This window comes from Actinia tenebrosa, unplaced genomic scaffold (assembly GCF_029948245.1).
Source record: "Actinia tenebrosa isolate PJP-AT-01 unplaced genomic scaffold, QUT_ActTen_1.0 PGA_scaffold2__45_contigs__length_23673736, whole genome shotgun sequence".
Classification (NCBI taxonomy): Eukaryota; Metazoa; Cnidaria; class Anthozoa; order Actiniaria; family Actiniidae; genus Actinia; species Actinia tenebrosa.
The window spans coordinates 13,433,578-13,452,977 of NW_028292579.1; the positions used below are offsets into that span (position 1 = coordinate 13,433,578).

The 19,400-nt window shown below is 37.3% G+C and overlaps 3 protein-coding genes across 3 annotated transcripts in view; 2 read left to right on the top strand and 1 right to left on the bottom strand.

Annotated features, from left to right (window-relative positions):
• LOC116302633 (origin recognition complex subunit 3) overlaps positions 1–19,400 on the top strand; it is a 35,007-nt gene that overhangs the window by 13,318 nt on the left and 2,289 nt on the right. The window contains exons 14-21 of the mRNA XM_031711971.1: positions 17,124–17,240; positions 17,535–17,614; positions 17,914–17,985; positions 18,064–18,134; positions 18,410–18,495; positions 18,635–18,726; positions 19,132–19,207; positions 19,285–19,350. Coding sequence (XP_031567831.1) covers positions 17,124–17,240; positions 17,535–17,614; positions 17,914–17,985; positions 18,064–18,134; positions 18,410–18,495; positions 18,635–18,726; positions 19,132–19,207; positions 19,285–19,350 — 660 coding nt within the window. The remainder of the gene's footprint in view (positions 1–17,123; positions 17,241–17,534; positions 17,615–17,913; positions 17,986–18,063; positions 18,135–18,409; positions 18,496–18,634; positions 18,727–19,131; positions 19,208–19,284; positions 19,351–19,400) is intronic.
• LOC116293554 (uncharacterized) lies at positions 4,673–7,606 on the top strand. The gene is made up of 4 exons (XM_031700995.2): positions 4,673–5,469; positions 5,851–5,960; positions 6,171–6,340; positions 6,557–7,606. The coding sequence occupies exons 1-4, from the start codon at positions 4,714–4,716 to the stop codon at positions 6,748–6,750; spliced, it is 1,230 nt and encodes a 409-aa protein (XP_031556855.1). The 5' UTR covers positions 4,673–4,713; the 3' UTR covers positions 6,751–7,606.
• Positions 11,510–12,980, bottom strand: LOC116295333 (uncharacterized). Its single transcript, XM_031703117.2, has 2 exons — positions 12,270–12,980; positions 11,510–12,074 (listed from the first exon to the last, which is right to left on the bottom strand). Exons 1-2 carry the CDS (start codon positions 12,818–12,820, stop codon positions 11,963–11,965), a joined length of 663 nt encoding a protein of 220 aa, XP_031558977.1. The 5' UTR covers positions 12,821–12,980; the 3' UTR covers positions 11,510–11,962.

A 19,400-nucleotide genomic window follows, 5' to 3' on the forward strand; every position in this document is an offset into this window, starting at 1 on the left:
GGTCAGTTGTTGTGTTTTTACAATAAACATTCGAAGATCATTTTCACATTATCAGGCAGACTTGACGGTGCTTGATGCAGCACAAACATCCACAGCTCTAACGTTATAAATATAAAATGCAAGAGCATGACTTCTCTCGCTTTACACTGAACCGAAATACATAGACTATCAATATCTACTGTTGCTGCGAGATAGGATTTTAACTTTGGGTGTTATTCGACTATTTCCCTCGATTTTAACCTTGCATGTTTTTGTATCAAGCCTAAATAATCAAAGATTTTGTATAGATAGTCAGTCACCGACAACTCCTTATCTTCAATCACGAGGGGCTACAGCTAATGACCTCTTACATATTTCTCTTTAACCTCCGAGCTAAATTTTTTTAATCCACTATTTTATTCCCAAACCGTCTACCCTCATAATATCCTTTGCCTTTATCTATAAACGAAAATGCGCCTCAACTCCGTGTCCTCGGTTCGTTTTTTAAACCCCTTACTTCTTCCAAGCATTACATTTCGTCACCTTGTTAGTGACCTCAGTTATCAACACCCACACACACGCCGACTTTTATAATTAACGCTTACCATACCATCGTATGTGTTGACAGTTATAAACCAGAAATCATTGTACTACTGACTTTGCTTTGAGCCATCGGTTTACAAATACCATTTCAAAAATATTTTTTATTTCAATCACAAATACTATTTCAAAATATAAGCTATCTATAAGCCATCTCAACAAGCAACCTTACATATCGTTTCGGCTTCCTGATTATTTTTTTGCAAAATGTTTTGATGGACACAAGGCAAATGAATGTTTTGCAGTGCAAGCCGGATAAAAATACAAATCACACTTTAATCGAGGTCGGCTTACATATTTTTATTGTCAAATAAGAGGTCGTGAAGCACATTTCGATACCGGTAAAAAGGCTCAGGTGAAACGTTGAAATTCACATCAGCCGAACCTGTTTGAAAAAATGAATAAAATGAAAAAATGCAGAAATTGTTGATATCATTAGGTTTGGATCATGCAAAGTTCGACTTCGTTAAGTTCATGCTACGGTACCCAGGTTCATGCCACGGCACACTGGTTCATGCTACGGTACCAAGGTTCATGCTACGGCACACTGGTTCATGCTACGGTACCAAGGTTCATGCTACGGTACCATGGTTCATGCTACGGTACCCATATTCATGCCACGGTACCATGGTTCATGCCACGGTACTAGGTTCATGACATGGTACCTTGGTTCATGCTACGGTACAGGTTGGCTACGGTACCATGGTTCATGCTACGGTACAGGTTGGCTACGGTACCATGGTTCATGCTACGGTACAGGTTGGCTACGGCACCATGGTTCATGCTACGGTACCATAGCCCATGCCTACAGTACCGGTTTAATTTATGGTACAAGTTCATGTATGGCATTTTCCCACGGGTCACGTGACCGATGACGTCGTCATCTTCGACCACTTGAGGGTGTTTGGTTAGGCTAGGGTAGTATATATGTCCAGGTTTGGTTGACATCGGTTCAAATCCTGTGCATCTACAAGGTATTTCCCACGGGTCACGTGACTGGTGACGTCATCACCGTCGAACCCTTCAGGGTGTTTGGTTAGGCTATGGTAGTATATATGTCCAGGTTTGGTTGACATCGGTTCAAATCCTGTGCATCTACGAGGTATTTTCCCACGGGTCACGTGACTGGTGACGTCATCACCGTCGAACCCTTCAGGGTGTTTGGTTAAGCTAGGGTAGTACATATGTCCAGGTTTGGTTGGCATCGGTTCAAATCCTGTGCATCTACAAGGTATTTTCCCACGGGTCACGTGACTGATGACGTCATCACGGTGGACCACTTGAGGGTGTTTGGTTAGGCTAGGGTAGTACATATGTCCAGGTTTGGTTGGCATCGGTTCAAATCCTGTGCATCTACAAGGTATTTTCCCACGGGTCACGTGATTTATGACGTCATCGTTTTTGACCACTTGAGGGGGGTTTGGTTTACCCAGTGTAGCATGTTTATATCAATTTTGGCTCAAATATGTACCCAGGTTAATGATAAGTTGCCCAGGTTCATGCTACGGTACCATGGTTCATGCTACGGTACCCAGGTTCATGCTACGGTACCCTGGTTCATGCTACGGTACGTTCACGCTACGGTCCAAAACGTTTCAAGGTTATATGAAAGTTTCAGTGTTTTCCTTTGTTTTCAATACTATATTATTAGCTAGTACAGTAGGTTTATGCTAAGAAAATTAGTCTACTCGTTCTCGCTTTCTATGAGTCAAATAGTCGATTCGGCGCTATGTGCCTCATTGACTATCTATTGACTCATATAAAACTCGACCTCATAGTCTAATTGTTAAATATTCCAATTCAGTCTGTGAGTTAGACATGCCCTGACCTTGAACAGTCTAGACGTTGTTTTAGAGTATTTTTTAAAGTTGTACCATACTTGTACACACACTGGATCATTCATTTATGATTTCTTTTCTTTCTGTATTTTGGTATTTTTAATCATTTAATAATAATATATGTAATGAAAGATTAATTTGGGAATAAATGAGTTTTGAAGTGTATGTAGTGCACTATATAAGAATTTATTATAGGAAAAATGGAGATGACGGACCGTGAAGACAGAACATGTAACTGAATGGTCGTACTCCGAGTTGTATAACTCCAAAAAATAGAAATTGGTGTTCGGAGTAAAGACAATACGTTGTTATAAAAATACCTCTATGAGCAAGAGAAGAGTTAGGGAGCCCGTATCGTCGCCATCATCTTTGGAACTATCACCAGACCCAAAAACTTTAAGAATGATGGACGATGAACAAGAAGCACCCACGCTATCGATGAGATACAAGAAAATAACAGAGGTTCAAGAAGATGTTAAAGCTATGAAGCAGGAAAACTCTGATATAAGAAAGGAATATGAAGAGATTAAGAATGCTGTACAATTCCAATTTAATACTATTGATGAGTTAACAAGAGAAAACTCAACTCAAAGCCATGTGCAAATAACAACAAGATGAGCTGGTTACACTCAAAGTTAGAATGAATAAACTGGATGAAATACAAGATGATCTATATCAATATCAGAGAAAATATAATCTCGAAATCCATGGCATTCCAGAACAAGAAGAGGAAGATCTTGATGCATTAGTTGAGGAGCTAGCTAAAGCCATTGGAGTAGACGATCTCGAAGATAACAACATTGATATTGTTCACAGACTTCCATCTAAAGTATCTCCAAGACCAATCATAGTGAAATTTAAAAACTATGATGATAAGAAGAATCTTTATGATAGAAACTTAGGAATTATAAAAATGATTCTGATGGAGGGAAATTAAATGGAGCAAATAAGGTTTATATTAATGAAAACCTAACGAGTCAAAGGAGAAAATTGTTCGCAGAAGTACGTAAACGAGCCAAACAAAATAAGTGGCACAGTTCATGGACCCTGGACGGAAAAGTATTTATAAGGAAGGAAAAAGGCGGTAAAGTGTACAAAATTGCTCAGGAGGCAGACTTAGAAGAGATTTATTTCAACTATTGAGAAGATAAGTAATATATTATTAAAGTAACTAGAATGATGTAATTCATTAATAAACAAGTCTACATATAATTCCGGCTACTACATTTTAATCCGTAGTCTCGATTTTGGGCCCGAATTATAGGGCTATTATTGAAATTGCCCAAAAAGTTTGGGCTATACTACGATTGCCCAAACCATTTGGGATAACTATCCTTTGGTATCTGTAGTATCCCTAACGTTTAGGGGAATACTACGGAAAGCCCAAGTCTAAAGGGCTTTCACGGGAAAAGCCCAAACCATTTGGGCCATGAATGCTGAAAATCACGGCATGTTGTTGTTTTCATCAATCAACACTTATGACTCTTATTACTAGTAAACCAAATGTTCAATTACACAAAAACAACACTGAGCGAGTGCTGGAAATATGTATTCGTTTTTTGTAGAATTGCGTATCGCTAAGTCGATATTTCTCCATAGAAACGAATCACGTATGAACATACAAATTTATTGTTGCAATAGCTTGCAAAGCACACCGCATTGGGCCCTCCCGCCTAAATGTCAAGTTCAAATGTTCACGCTACCATCTTCTAAATAGCAATCACTGTTGCTTGCCTTTATTGAAGAATTATTGTACTCACTTTATTAACTATGGTGGCCGAGGGCTGCCAATACAAAAAAGACCTTTTCTTTATATTTTATTGCGCTTTTTTCACCATATCATTTTATTTTTCATACATTATATATCTTACTTTCGCTTTTATTTGCCATTCCACTTTACTTTTTATTTCATTTCGTTGTCTTATTTAATTTTAATTTTAATTTTGTTTTCGTTTAAGTTTTCTTTTTCATTTCCCCTTTATTTGTCATTTCAATTTGCTTTTTATTTCGCTCTATGTTTAATTTTTAATTTCATTTCAATCGTATCTTTATTTTCATTTCAATTTTATATATAAACCCAATTCGATTTTTTTTTTTATTTCATTTTTACTTTAAAAAGAACTTAAAAGACAAATGAAATCGTTTTTCAAAATAAAAAGAAGCTGAAAATGAAAATCAAAACTAAACTCAAAACCATATTTTAGCGGCCGATGGCTGCCACAGTATCCCAGCATTCATTGCAGCCCATGCTCTACAAACAGAGGGAGTCTGGAATCTACTGCGAGGGGTTTTCAAAATGGCGGATGGTGGTTTGCGTAACGACACTTGGAAAGAAGATTCTAGTCTCCCTGAAGATTTGAAAAAATACGTCCAGCAGCTTCTAACACGAAACGAAATTTTGAGTTTTATGATAAGAGATTATCCAAGTTATTCGTGGAGTAAGCGAACCCTTGACCGACGGCTCCGATACTTTGGGATTTACTACAGTGACGGTGAAATCTCTGTTGATGAAGTAAAAAGTGCCGTGCAGAAGGAGCTCAATGGCCCAGGAAGGCTTCTAGGATACCGTAGTATGCAAAAAAAGATTAGGATAGAGCATGATCTAAACGCACCCAGAGATTTGGTGCATGCAGTGATGCAAGATTTAGACCCAGACGGTCTTAAAGCACGATCCCTCGGAATGAAAACAAAGAAAAAGAAAGGTCAGTTTACTTCTAAAGGAGCGAATTTTGTACATTCAGTCGACGGACATGATAAACTCATGGGTTTTCAGAATAGCACTTATCCCCTAGCTGTGTATGGATGCATCGACACATCAAGTAGGAAACTTCTTTGGATAAAAGTATGGGTTACAAACTCAAACCCTAATATAGTTGGCCGCTGGTATCTTGAATATCTCTATGAGACCAGAATGATAGCTGCATTCCTCCGTATGGATAAAGGAACCGAGACAGGCGTAATGGCAACCATGCATTCCTTTTTGAGAAATCATCACGGAGATCTGGATGATGCAAGTGACAGTGTTATTTATGGGCCATCTACTTCCAACCAGGTATGCTATTGGTTTTGGTAACCGCTTGAAATTTAATTTCCGAAATATATACAGTTTTTGACTATATCTTCCCCAATTCAAGTAGCTTTGAAGAAATAAGTTCGAGAAATAAAAAGGGCATAAAAACATTTATAGTAAAAGTACTTAACTTGAAGTCAGATTTTAATCCTTGCCATGGTGAAACAACAGAGAAAAAATTACTGCAGGGTATAATTACTAATTGCTGTTGCTAAATGACTGATTTCAATATGTCTACACATTCAATCACTGTACATACAAATTAAAAGAAGCTCACTTTCAGGCTCATTTCTTTGGTATTATCTATTTTTAGTTCATTGAGCTTTTTGAGTTTCATTAATTTTTTTCTTAAATTTATTTAAGATTGAGCGATGGTGGAAGGAGTTGCATGAGCGATTGGAAAAATATTTCAAAGAACACCTTAGATATCTGAAGGAGCACAGATATTATGACCCTAACAATGAGCAAGACAGGTTTGGAACTATTGTATATTTGGTGTATTTGCTGCCTATTGGATTGTCATGAGCATTTTGCCAATAAAAATACAATTCTGTTAAGTGCAAGAGCATAGGATTGATACAGTAAAAACCTGAAAATAACCAACTGCATTACATTATATTCAAAATTATGCTATACTGTCAATTTTTGCCACTAGTTACTCATGTACTGGTTTGTATTGACAGAATGCTCCTTGCCTACATAATGATTCCTTTGTTACAAAGGGAAGTAAACATCTTCAAGGATTCTGTCTGGAACAGTCACCGTATCAGACCCCAGAAAGAGACTGCTTTGCCAGCTGGGATACCAAACCATATTTACAGCTTCCCTGAAGAGTATGGGATGGATCGATGTGGTAATGTTTACATTCTTTAATAAATATGCATTTGATGTATTACTGAGATGCAAAATAAAATTTTTAGTCTTAGAGTTTTATGAATTTTAATCTTTTTGCATCATTAGTAAGCCATAACCATTGTTTATACAATTTAAATAGAATAAATAAGTTTATTGATTTACTGTGAATTTAAGTGTCCTAGTTATTTTGTGCCAATTTTATTCCTATGTATAGGTTTGCCTGTTACTGTTGAGCAACTACAGAAAGTGGCTGAATGTTCTGGAGTACTTGAAGTTGAGGATGACTTCCTTGAACCTGCATTCCGATTGAAATGCCAGCAACTAATCCCTGATGTTGAAGAAATTGAAGCAAAGGATTGCAGAAAGGCATACCTTTACCTAAAAGGAAATTTTCCTGTTCAGATTTAATTAATAGAAAATTGAGGCAGTGGAACCAAACATGCACAGTCCTTTTTTTTCTCAATCAATTCCCAAAGCAACATTATATCAGGAATATACTTATGAACAATGGTATGTACTGTGTTTGCCCATTTACTTTTATAGTATCTGACCAAAATTCAGTTTATCACTGCAAAGATATATATCTCAAAATAAGATGTGAACCATTAGATAATGAAAAATAGGTGGTGGTTTTGATTGGGAGATCAAAAGTTAAAATAACTGGCTAAAGGTGGCTACCTATAGCATTGTTCTGACCATACCTTTCATTTGGCTTGTTGTTGTTGGGGAGGGGTGGGGGACTAGTACTAAGTATTGATGGTGTAGTAAATTAGCACTTTATAATGTCTAAACCTACAATAGGGAGTATGCTACTATAATTTGAAGGAATATTTTTTCATAGTACCAGGGTACTCTAGTGCATACTATGTTTACTACTATACTCCAAGCAGTAGATCAGGCTTTATACCAAAAAGATGGAGTTTTTGGACTAGCAACCATAATTATTCTTGAAAATCAAATTGTGAATCTTCCCCTGGGTTAACCTTATTATGGGGACATAGCGGCCATTCACCAGACCCTGTTGTTGTGTTGCAAAACAATAATATAAGTCTATGACAATGGCTGTAAAAGTTGTATAATATTTTCAGTAATACAATATTATGAGTAATATATCTTCAATAGAAAACATTTTTCTTGATTATTCTAACAATAACAACAATGTATGCGAACAATGTCAACTGCATAAACAGCAAAACCCAGCACAAGAGAATCAGGATCATGAACCACTAGCTTTTAGAAAATAAAATAATAATATAAAGCTTTAGCTGGTTTGGCTTTTGGATGGTTGTTTCAACCCTAGAAAATCACAGTAATCATTGCACTTCACATGGCTATTTAAAAAATTATTGATGGCTTGTTTTGAGAGATTTCCAGCTGTGAATAGCACCTCTCCATCCTTCACCAATGTAGTACTGGCGATTTCAGGATCGTAAAGGTTGTAGCCACTTCCTTGCATATCGACAACAATGAGCTCGCGTGAAGACCTCTCGTAAGAAAAATGAGCTAGACTTTCACACTTCTGCCTAATAACTGTGTTGTCCCCACAGAGTTCACCATCATTGTTTATGTACTTCGTAAATTCACCCTCTATGTAGTCTTCCACTGTAACCCACTGGCAATCTCCCAGTTCACTGGTTAGCCTTCCCATATAGATCTTGTTGTACATTAGAGTTTGGCCATACAGATCTAGAATGGATTCCTTGTTGAGTTCTTGTTTTAGCTTCAGGCACATATTCTGGGCAAGCATGTGCATTTGCACAACCTTCCTGGTTTGCTGCTCGACATCTTGTTTCAGTTGCTTGATCGTATCTATAGTTTGCTTAAGATACTTCTTCACCACCCAGGGTTTACCCTCAAATCCTGGTGTTTTTGACGTAGCTTTAAAAGCCATTCGAAAAGCTCCTGTGCCAAGGGGATTCTTGTCAATGGCAAATTCCACAGAAACTGGCTTGTTACACCATTTCATATCCGTGAGGTTAAAGGTGTCTAGTTCAATTAGTTCGTACTTATCATCTATCACTTTCCCAAGCTTTAACATGTCAAGCACCGATAGACTCTTTGGATATCGCGTAACTTGGCTTGAGCCTTGTTCTTGAGACCCCACGACTTTCACTCGTTTAGCTACAGGTGAAACTGGTAAGGTTTTTTTTGTGTGTTTTTTATCTTTTCGTTTTTTTGTAAGCTTTTCTCCCGCAAGTGAAGCTTCTATGAATCGCACGTGGATGACCTTGGTTGGATGCGGCAATTGATCTATTGAAGTGCAAGAAGGTCCTTGTTCGCCCGCAACAACGTCGCATTCCATCGCCTCCATTTCTTCTTCCATCACGCTTCCAAAATGCTGTAAGCATGCTTCTTTGACGTTTTCAAGGGTCAACTCTTCGAATTCATACGGGACGAATTCGCGGGGTCCCATCCGCGAATACTTCTGTGCTGCCCCTGAAACTTCGGCACTTAAGCGTTGTACCGTTAATCTCTCGTTTTTTACGACGTCTTTTCCACGGTTCCCTGTTCTTTTTTCCTTCATGGAAGACTCGAACTTCTTCCAAGCAGCCTTATTAGACATCCTGAATATAGTCAACAACGCCAAAAATGAGCATCAAGTGTCCAGGCTATGATGTCCAAGCGTCCCACTCACTTTAAAGGCCGCGCGCTTCAATGAATCTTGGGATACCCACAGGAAACCCAAACTTATTATTTTTATTGATTTACATATGAGACAATAAACATAACATTAAATCTAACTTTAGCATCAAATTGTAATAAAATCCACTTAAATGTCCAGGTTTGACGCTTTTTATTATACTATGGCTAAGTTTGAGCCCAACGTTGGGAGCGTTTCCACTAGGACATTTTTGGTAGTTTAAAATTCCTCCAAGTGTTTAAGGGTGCGTTTCCACTAGGACATTTTAAACTAGTTTAACGAAAAAATACCGGAAACACCAGTGGAAACGGCTCTGAACTAACTTAAGCTAGATTAATTAGTCAACTGTTTACACGTAAGAAAATGCCGAGTTTAGTTGCTTCAACTCCGGAAATGACACCTTTGATAAGCGACCTAAAAAGATGGCTTAAGTTGGACTACCGCCGGCCGTGACCAATCAGAGCTCACCATTTGACAGTTTGCTGTCAAAATGTTTATCTAGACTAACTTGAAAAGCACCAGAGAGAAGAACGTGGGCTCTGTATCTTGGTCTATCCTAACTATCTGTGTGCTATTGTGGGTACAAGAATCGAGCAAATGGTAAAAGTAGTGTTGTAAACACAAGCGCTTCTTCTCCCGCCATTTTTTTAAAATCTCGCGCTCAAGAAAATAAGTTTTTTTTTTTTTTTCCGGTCCGGTATCCTAAAAAATCGTGCGTTCTGATTGGCTGTTTGAGCGGGCGGTATTTTGTAAGTATCTGCCCGCGCGCGCGGTCCGGTATCCTTTGCCGCTAAACGACAACACAAAACGATTACTAAAACAAGTAAAAAAATACGGGAAAAAAATAAATATGTTATTTACCGGCCAGGAGGTCCGGATAGGGAAAAACTGTGCCCTCGGTCTTGAACACGGACCTCGGCCTAACGGCCTCGGTCCGTATATTCAAGACCTCGGGCACAGTTTTTCCCTATCCGGACCTCCTGGCCGGTAAATAACATATATGTCTTTTAGTTTTTATGTAATTAACAAATCGCAGTATTAGGAAAGGTTCATTTAACATGACAAGGGTGATATGAAGATTTCTAACTTTGAAATCATGAAACTTTCAAAGCCCCAGCTTACTTGGTTTAAGTTCCCACAACTAGACATGATCTTGGTAATAGTAAATCGACTTACGAATATTAAAACTCACGAATACAGCTCTCTTCTCTAGCTATCTATAGCTTCGAAAGACTCGTTTTACTTATGCGTACGGGAATACAATAATAGCGCACATTTCCGGTCAGTTTAATGCATGCTTTGCATCAAGAACTGTCAAATGACGGAGTAATCAGATGAGAAGTCTTTACAAAATATTCGTTTGGTTTTTTATTTTTAATTCTTGTTTTAGGATAATGGAAATATAAACTTAATGTAGATTTAGGCACTGCTTAAAAGCGGAGCTCCAAAGAAATAGTATAATAGTGTTGAATCGTGTCAAGCGTGGCGTTACAAAATCGGTCGTGTTTGTCAGAGCCTAAGCATTAAACCGGAAATGACCTTTGGGGCTCAAATGCAACTTTGCCGCGAATGGCTTTTATTTTCAATAGTTAGAAATTCTCCTCCATATTAGAAATTGTAATTCGGTCTACCCTGTACTTGGTACTTGGTACCCTCGACGCAAAACTGGACCCTCGACTTGGTACCCTCGACCCTCGACGTGGTACCCTCGACCCTCGACCCTCGACGAAAAGACAGACTCGTGGAAACGCACCCTTTGTTTACATACCAGCTTAAACTAGAGTAAATGTGCAGCTTGTTTCCATTATGTAATTTGAGACAGTAATGATGAAAAGGTAAATTATACACCGTGAAAAGATGAAAAAGTAAATAAGTAAGTTTTTTCATCTTTTCGCGGTGTATAATTTACCTTTTCATCATTACTGTTTCATTAGAAACACCGACGCAGCTCACACTAGTTTTAGCTAGTTATATCTTTTTATGTAATTTGAGGTGATTTTAAACTAGATAGATCACATTACCATACATAGCGCGAGATTCAAAAAGCGGCGGGACAAGAAGCGCTTGTGTTTACAACACTGCTTTTAACATTTGCTTTATTCTTGAGAAAGCAAAATCGATTTTTTCGCAATCTGAGGTTAGGATAGACCAAGAGACAGAGCCCACGTTCTTCCCTCTGGTGCTTTTCAAGTTAGTCTAGATAAACATTTTGACAGCAAATTGTCAAATATTGAGCTCTGATTGGTCACGGCCGGCGGTAGTCCAACTTAAGCCATCTTTTTAGGTCGCTTATCAAAGGTGTCATTTCCGGAGTTGAAGCAACTAAACTCGGCTTTTTGCGTGTAAACAGTTGACTAATTAACCTAGCTTAAGTTAGTTCCGAGTCGTTTCCACTGGTGTTTCCGGTATTTTTTCGTTAAACTAGTTTAAAATGTTTTAGTGGAAAAGTCATTTTGGAAGCCATGACATGCACTGTGCATGTTTGTTTTCACTACATCAAGATTTGACAGTATAAAACAATTGAAATTGGGTTGTGCTAGACTATCAGTCCATTGACTTCCAATTTTATTCAACTTTGCAATAACTGCTACACATTATATGAATGGATTCCTAGCATTCAGAGGTATATGTTACGTATGAAAGTGCAAATACCAGGGAAAGCAGGGTATTTTCTAAACAACCAAAACACAAATATCAACAGGGAGATCTAAGATTTTTAAGTATTAAAATTCTCCTATACAAAGTTAGATCAAAGTTCTGCGCAGACAATATAATATAGGGACCAAAGTGTGATAGTACTGAATATACTAATGTGTGTTCACAGGTTAATAAAAACCAACTATAATTAAAACGAGATGCAAGTGGGTAAGCGTATTATACAAATTCATCAGAAAAGACATTAAATGAGACATTTATAAAAATAGATAAAACTCTAACATTCGGTAGTTCCAAATCCATAGGATGCTATTACTTTCTCTGTTAAAGCCTGAGCTCCCCAGTTTTGAGCAAATTAGCCACAGATACTGATAACGGATAACTTGATTTTTTGTCACTCGTACTTGATGTATCTCCTTGTAATTTCTGGTAGACACTGAAATAAAAATAGTTAAATTTTAGAGCTGACGCCAAAATAGTTTATTTTTCGCGTTCGGAACAGCATGTAAGGCTGGCGGAAATGTTTGCTTCTGGACTATTACATAAAAAGATTGAGCAGAATGGCCTGTCAAAAGGTATCCTTGAAAGCAGTCTATTGAATAGTATACCTGTATTCTATAATTGAACCTACCTTTGGCTTTCAGGAAAAGCAGTGACAGTGACTGTTGCTGATTGCAGCATGATTTCTTTGTAAAACACTTTACAAAAGTACGATCCTGGTTCCGTTACTTTTATCAGACATCGGTGGGGACCACTACAAAGGGGTTGACCATTAAAAAACCATTGGTACGACAAACCAATCTTATTGTGGACACTGATCACAACCCCAAGGAACAATATTCCAGAATCATGTTCGTGCCCATTAATGACTTCGGGACCATGAAGGATTGCTGCTTCATTTGATACTTTCCCTGCAGCTGGAAACAAGAACGCTGACTCATCATATGTAATGGATCGTTGCAGATAAACTGTATCGTTGATATCGACGCCACTAAGAATAAATCTGTCGGCCAATGGACTGTATGCTTCTCTGTCTTCGTCTAAGTACTCCTCAGAACGAAAATCAATCGTAGACCTCCAATTGGGCACGATAAGGGTACTGGATTCTCCTGAATATCGAGAATATGTCAAAGACATAAACTCGGCGCTCAAAATTTTTTTCCCCCCTTTAACAGACAACATTTTGATTCCAAGCAAGACACTGACAGAACTTGTATGATCTGTTTACTGCGGTGGCCTCGAGGTCTCAATACATTGCAGCCAGGCCTCGCAGTAGATTCCAGACTCCCTCTGTTTGTAGAGCATGGGCTGCAATGAATGCTGGGATACTGTGGCAGCCATCGGCCGCTAAAATATGGTTTTGAGTTTAGTTTTGATTTTCATTTTCAGCTTCTTTTTATTTTGAAAAACGATTTCATTTGTCTTTTAAGTTCTTTTTAAAGTAAAAATGAAATTAAAAAAAAAATCGAATTGGGTTTATATATAAAATTGAAATGAAAATAAAGATACGATTGAAATGAAATTAAAAATTAAACATAGAGCGAAATAAAAAGCAAATTGAAATGACAAATAAAGGGGAAATGAAAAAGAAAACTTAAACGAAAACAAAATTAAAATTAAAATTAAATAAGACAACGAAATGAAATAAAAAGTAAAGTGGAATGGCAAATAAAAGCGAAAGTAAGATATATAATGTATGAAAAATAAAATGATATGGTGAAAAAAGCGCAATAAAATATAAAGAAAAGGTCTTTTTTGTATTGGCAGCCCTCGGCCACCATAATTAACCAACCATTTAACCAAAATAGCTACAACAATCTATCGATAATACAGTCAAGTCATTTAAATACAGTCAAACATATTTGCGTTTCCAATTTTATCTCTGTTGCATCGAATAGGACAGCTCTAAATGATATTATCTTACTTGCTAGGATTACCTGTACTTTGCAAGACATTCAGTTACGAGTGGATCGCAGAATATTATAATTTGCTCCATCAATGAAAAAAACTCCGCACGCTGTCTATATATCGCGGTGAACTGCCCCGTATCGAATTACATGATTACAACAACAGCAACCAAGCGACAATTTGCCGCTAGTCCCTTCACTGTCCCTTAAACACTAAGGGAAACATATAGAAAAGCCCAAACGATTTGGGATTTCGATCACGACTAGTCTCTGACAAGTAGCAGTCACCGCTTGCTGATCAAAGTGTAGCGTTACTGTCCCTAAACAAATAGTGGAAACATAAGAAAAGCCCAAACGATTTGGGATTTCGATCACGACTAGTCTTTGACAAGTATACAGTCGCCGCTTGCTGTTCAAAGTGTAGACGTCATTGTTGTTAAACAAATAGTGGAAACATAAGAAAAGCCCAAGCGATTTGGGATTTCGATCACGACTAGTCTTTGACAAGTCTTTGATCTGAGATCATGCTAGCGAAGCATGGTAAATTCAGCGTTGAACTAGCTTTACTCATTCGTTTCGGTTAGAAACATCGATTAAGATAGACGCAGTGTCTAAATGCCCGGCAGCCGGTCGCGGCCTAAATTGACTAAATGCCCGGCAGTCCAAACTTTCGCAAAAAATATGATAATAATATTCCTCGATAAATCTAAACTAGTTTGGCTTCATTAACGTAGGTAATTTATAGTATTTTTTGCGAAAATTGCGACCGGCAGTGTTGGCGAAAATACGCTAAGTGACATGAACCAAGTGCTCCGTATTCTATGCTGAGCGAATACAGACAATCTTTTTTCGAATCAGTCCAGACTACATGAAGCGCTTAATATACCATAATAAAGTTAGACTAGTTTGATTCCATTAGCTGTAGCCAGTTCTCGTTTTTTTTGGTGAAAGTTTGGACTGACGGGCATTTAGTCAATTTTAGACCGCGAACAACTGTAGCATTCAAAACGTGCAGATCAGATCGTTGTCTTGTCTTAACTTTTTTCTTGCAAAAAACATTTTCAAGTCCTTTTAAGTCCTTTTTTTTTAGTTTTTTAAAAAACTATCTTTTGAACAACAATGACGTCTACACTTTGATCAGCAAGCAGCGACTGTATACTTGTCAAAGACTAGTCGTGATCGAAATCCCAAATCGTTTGGGCTTTTCTTATGTTTCCACTATTTGTTTAGGGACAGTAACGCTACACTTTGATCAGCAAGCGGTGACTGCTACTTGTCAGAGACTAGTCGTGATCGAAATCCCAAATCGTTTGGGCTTTTCTATATGTTTCCCTTAGTGTTTAAGGGACAGTGAAGGGACTAGCGGCAAATTGTCGCTTGGTTGCTGTTGTTGTAATCATGTAATTCGATACGGGGCAGTTCACCGCGATATATAGACAGCGTGCGGAGTTTTTTTCATTGATGGAGCAAATTATAATATTCTGCGATGGAAAAGTGTCGAAGTCGCGGATCCACTCGTAACTGAATGTCTTGCAAAGTACGGGTAATCCTAGCAAGTAAGATAATATCATTTAGAGCTGTCCTATTCGATGTAACAGAGATAAAATTGGAAACGCAAATGTGTTTGACTGTATTTAAATGACTTGACTGTATTATCGATAGATTGTTGTAGCTATTTTGGTTAAATGGTTGGTTAATAAAGTGAGTACAATAATTCTTCAATAAAGGCAAGCAACAGTGATTGCTATTTAGAAGATGGTAGCGTGAACATTTGAACTTGACATTTAGGCGGGAGGGCCCAATGCGGTGTGCTTTGCAAGCTATTGCAACAATAAATTTGTATGTTCATACGTGATTCGTTTCTATGGAGAAATATCGACTTAGCGATACGCAATTCTACAAAAAACGAATACATATTTCCAGCACTCGCTCAGTGTTGTTTTTGTGTAATTGAACATTTGGTTTACTAGTAATAAGAGTCATAAGTGTTGATTGATGAAAACAACATGCCGTGATTTTCAGCATTCATGGCCCAAATGGTTTGGGCTTTTCCCGTGAAAGCCCTTTAGACTTGGGCTTTCCGTAGTATTCCCCTAAACGTTAGGGATACTACAGATACCAAAGGATAGTTATCCCAAATGGTTTGGGCAATCGTAGTATAGCCCAAACTCTTTGGGCAATTTCAATAATAGTTGTAGTACAATAGCTGATTGTTTCTGAATTCCCAGCAGTATTGAAAAAATTGAGCTTGACATCACTTTCAATACTGGCCAAACTCGTTCTCATTTGGACTATGGTTTTTGTATTTTGTATGTCTAATTGCGGAGTTAAAAGTATTTTTGGTGCTAGGGCTTTCATGAACAAAAGGCAATTGTATTTCATATGAAACTTTTAGAATATGACAAAAATAGAAAGAAGAATTGCCAGAAAAAAAGGCAAGTTACACTCTCATGTAAATAAATATCAAAATCTTCAAGAACTATTATCTGAATTAAGACAAGTAAACCCGTAGCACCATCTGTAACCACTATTTGTAATTATTTGTATTATTTGTTATGTGTACTCATGATTTATGTTTGTTAATAAGTAAAATAATATTGAAAAAAAAAAGAAAGAATTTATTATAATTATAATATTATTGAATGAGTAAAAGTACCCTAATAAATACCCTAAAACAACGTCTGGGCTGATCAAGGTCAGGGCATGGCTAACTCATTTACTCTTCCTCAGTTCTATCCCATCAATCATTCATTCACTCAAAACCATTTTGTCCCATTCTATCCCATCAATCATTCATTCACCCAAAACCATTTGTCCCATTCTATTCCATCAATCAATCATTCATCCAAAACCATTTTGTCCCATTCTATCCCATCAATCATTCATTCACTCATAACCATTTGTCCCATTCTATCCCAACAATCATTCCTTCACCCAAAACCATTTCGTACCATTCTATCCCATCAATCATCATTCATTCATTCATTAGCTCAGTTGGTAAGAGCATCGGTCTGTTGTGTGGGAGGTCATGGTTCAAGCCTCGGCCGGACCAACACTCGGGGTCTTAAAATAACTGAGGAGAAGGTGCTGCCTTTGTAATAATATCTGCAAATGGTTAGACCTTCAAGTCTTCTCGCACAAGGACTTTAAACCGTAGGCCCTGTCTCCTAACCCTTCCTAACCTACAGTAAAATGGGGGACATAAAAGAACCATTAAGGCGGTAAAAGGAAACCCTGGCATTGACCACCCTCAGTGCCTACACTTCATACTAACCATCTCTCATGCTTGTAAATTGCATAAAGCAGTCTGTCATTCACAACTCCATGTAAAGCGCCTTTGATTATATCCACATAGAAAAGGGCGCTATATAAATCATAATCATTATTATTATTATTATTATTATTTCATCCAAAACCATTTTGTCCCATTCTATCCCATTAATCATTCATTCACCCAAAACCATTTTGTCCCATTCTATCCCATCAATCATTCATTCACCCAAAACCATTTTGTCCCATTCATTTACATTTAGTATTTTCCATTCTCTCACTTTTTCTTATGGTTTTAATTTCTCCAGGACGTGATCATCAAGTTACTGGTTAAGTTTGATTGTTATCACAAGTATTTCTTTCCTGTCCTTGATTGCTTACATGCAATAACTGCAAACCTACCAAAACATCTGCTGGGGAAAAGGGTAAGCAGAGCACTAGTAAGAGCAGATTTCATATAACTGAAAAAAAGGTTTATAGACATGAAATATATACTCAGATCGTGACATTGTCATGTCCAAGCATTAGTTTCAGTATATGTAACATTGACGTAATGCCCTTTAATAGATTAAACATTCATCATACTCCATACCAACAGTACCATTTGCTATGTCAACTCACCTTCAAACAAACCTGCTGGGTCCATCCCTGTGGACTTATTTCCATTTGTAAATTGTTGTAGAAAGTAAATGATGTTAACTATCTATGACTAAATGCAGGTACGAGATGTGTATGAATTGTGTTTAAACAGTAATATATATGAGCAAGAACAGTATAAAGAATCCCTTTCCTTATTAAGGTAATAATTATTCAAAAACTGTTTGCATTTTACCTTTATTTAATCAAATATTAATTTACTCCCATCTGGCATGAAAGATATGTGGGCTGAAGTGATGTTTTCCTTTGTCTTGATAACCTGTCATGTATCAATATTTCATGCCCATCACCAGAGGTGGTTCGATGGTTCTAACGAACCCCTCCCCCTCCCCCTTTCTACTTTTTTAGGGAAATGGCATAACTAAAATTGGTAGAAAAACTAACCTCCCCTTCAAGGTCCTAGTGACGGGCCTGTTTTGAGCATCTTTGATTCCCTTTCAGGGTATATGCTAAAGATGAACTACTTCTACTGCTTCAGAAATGTGTAGTGATCTTAACATCTTCTTTGAAAGAGTAAGGTTTTATATTGAACTAATAATATTGATGAAGGTGTATGAATATTAAAACACAATTTTCACTTTTCTCTTCTAGATCTTGTAAAGAGTTAGAAAATCACAGAGATAAACTGACTTCATTTTTAGAGCAGTTTGAGAAAATTGGAGGTATGTCTTTTTTAAAGTAACTAGGTCTTTGATGTTTGTTGTTGTTTATTTACTAAAATTAATCACACCTCGATGGCCGGCCACCAGGACACTTGATGGTAACAAAAATCCTACCTCCAAGAACCTCAGGGGAAAAACTACTCATTTAACATACTTTTAGTGTAAACTCACTTCAGTTACTCTCCACCCCCTGGAAATTCAAAGCCATTGAAGCAATAAATGTTTTAGAGGATGACACACCTTACTCAATGAATCTTTCAAAAACTTTCTTGCAGAAGTGAAGCAAACAGAGGAAACCACGACCCCAGTAGAGCCAAAAGTAACCACACCAAAAATACTCAGCAGATTTGAACTTCAAGAGGTAATGATTTGGACATGCTGGTATTTTTTCATGTTTATTTTAGAAATAAAGCCAAAAATGAATGAATGAATTAAAAGAATGAATAAACAAACAAATGATGTTTATGACCTTATGAATTATTAATATTTAATATATATAGAAACTTAAGACTGCTGCCAAACAGAAACGCAAGGATTCACCATTTGATCAGCTTAGACAAGAAGTAGTTGAATATCTGAACCAGTTTTTTAGGTGAGGATCTGTCATAAAATTCCAGCCATCATAATTGTTTTGTATGATATCAATGCCAGCTGAGTGGGGAATGCAGCTTGTAAAGCATGAGTGGACAAAATGGCTGGCCCAAAGCATTTTTGGAACTTAAGTTAGAAAAAAAGCAACACGTGGTGGTAAAATGAAAAAATTTATTCTTCATTTCCCGATTTCTGCTTCTGGTAGACGTATAATAATATATTTTGATATTTTATTATTTTTTGGACCCCTCTTGTATGAAAACCACCAGTTTTTCACTGCTCCATCCTCATTAATTATTCAGTGATAATACTACCTCTACTGTGTGGTACTCCGAAAAGGAAGGCATTGCTTGCTGCAGAGATGGTAGTAAATAATAATGGTGATGATGATATAAATGTGTTTCAGGGAGTACCTTACTTGTCCACAAAATATGCCTTTACATGAAGTCATGTACTTTGATGGGATAACAGCTGTAAAGCAGGTTGGGAACCCAGCAATTTCTTTCATTTTTCCTTTCTTCCCCTTTTCATCCTTTTAATTTACTTTATTTTTCTTCAGCATCTCATAGGAATGCCGAGGGTCGCCATCCAAACTGCTTTGACAAATCCTCATCATTACTTGAAGGTTAGACTCTATTTTGTTTGTCACATTTGTATTCATCAACAAATATTTGA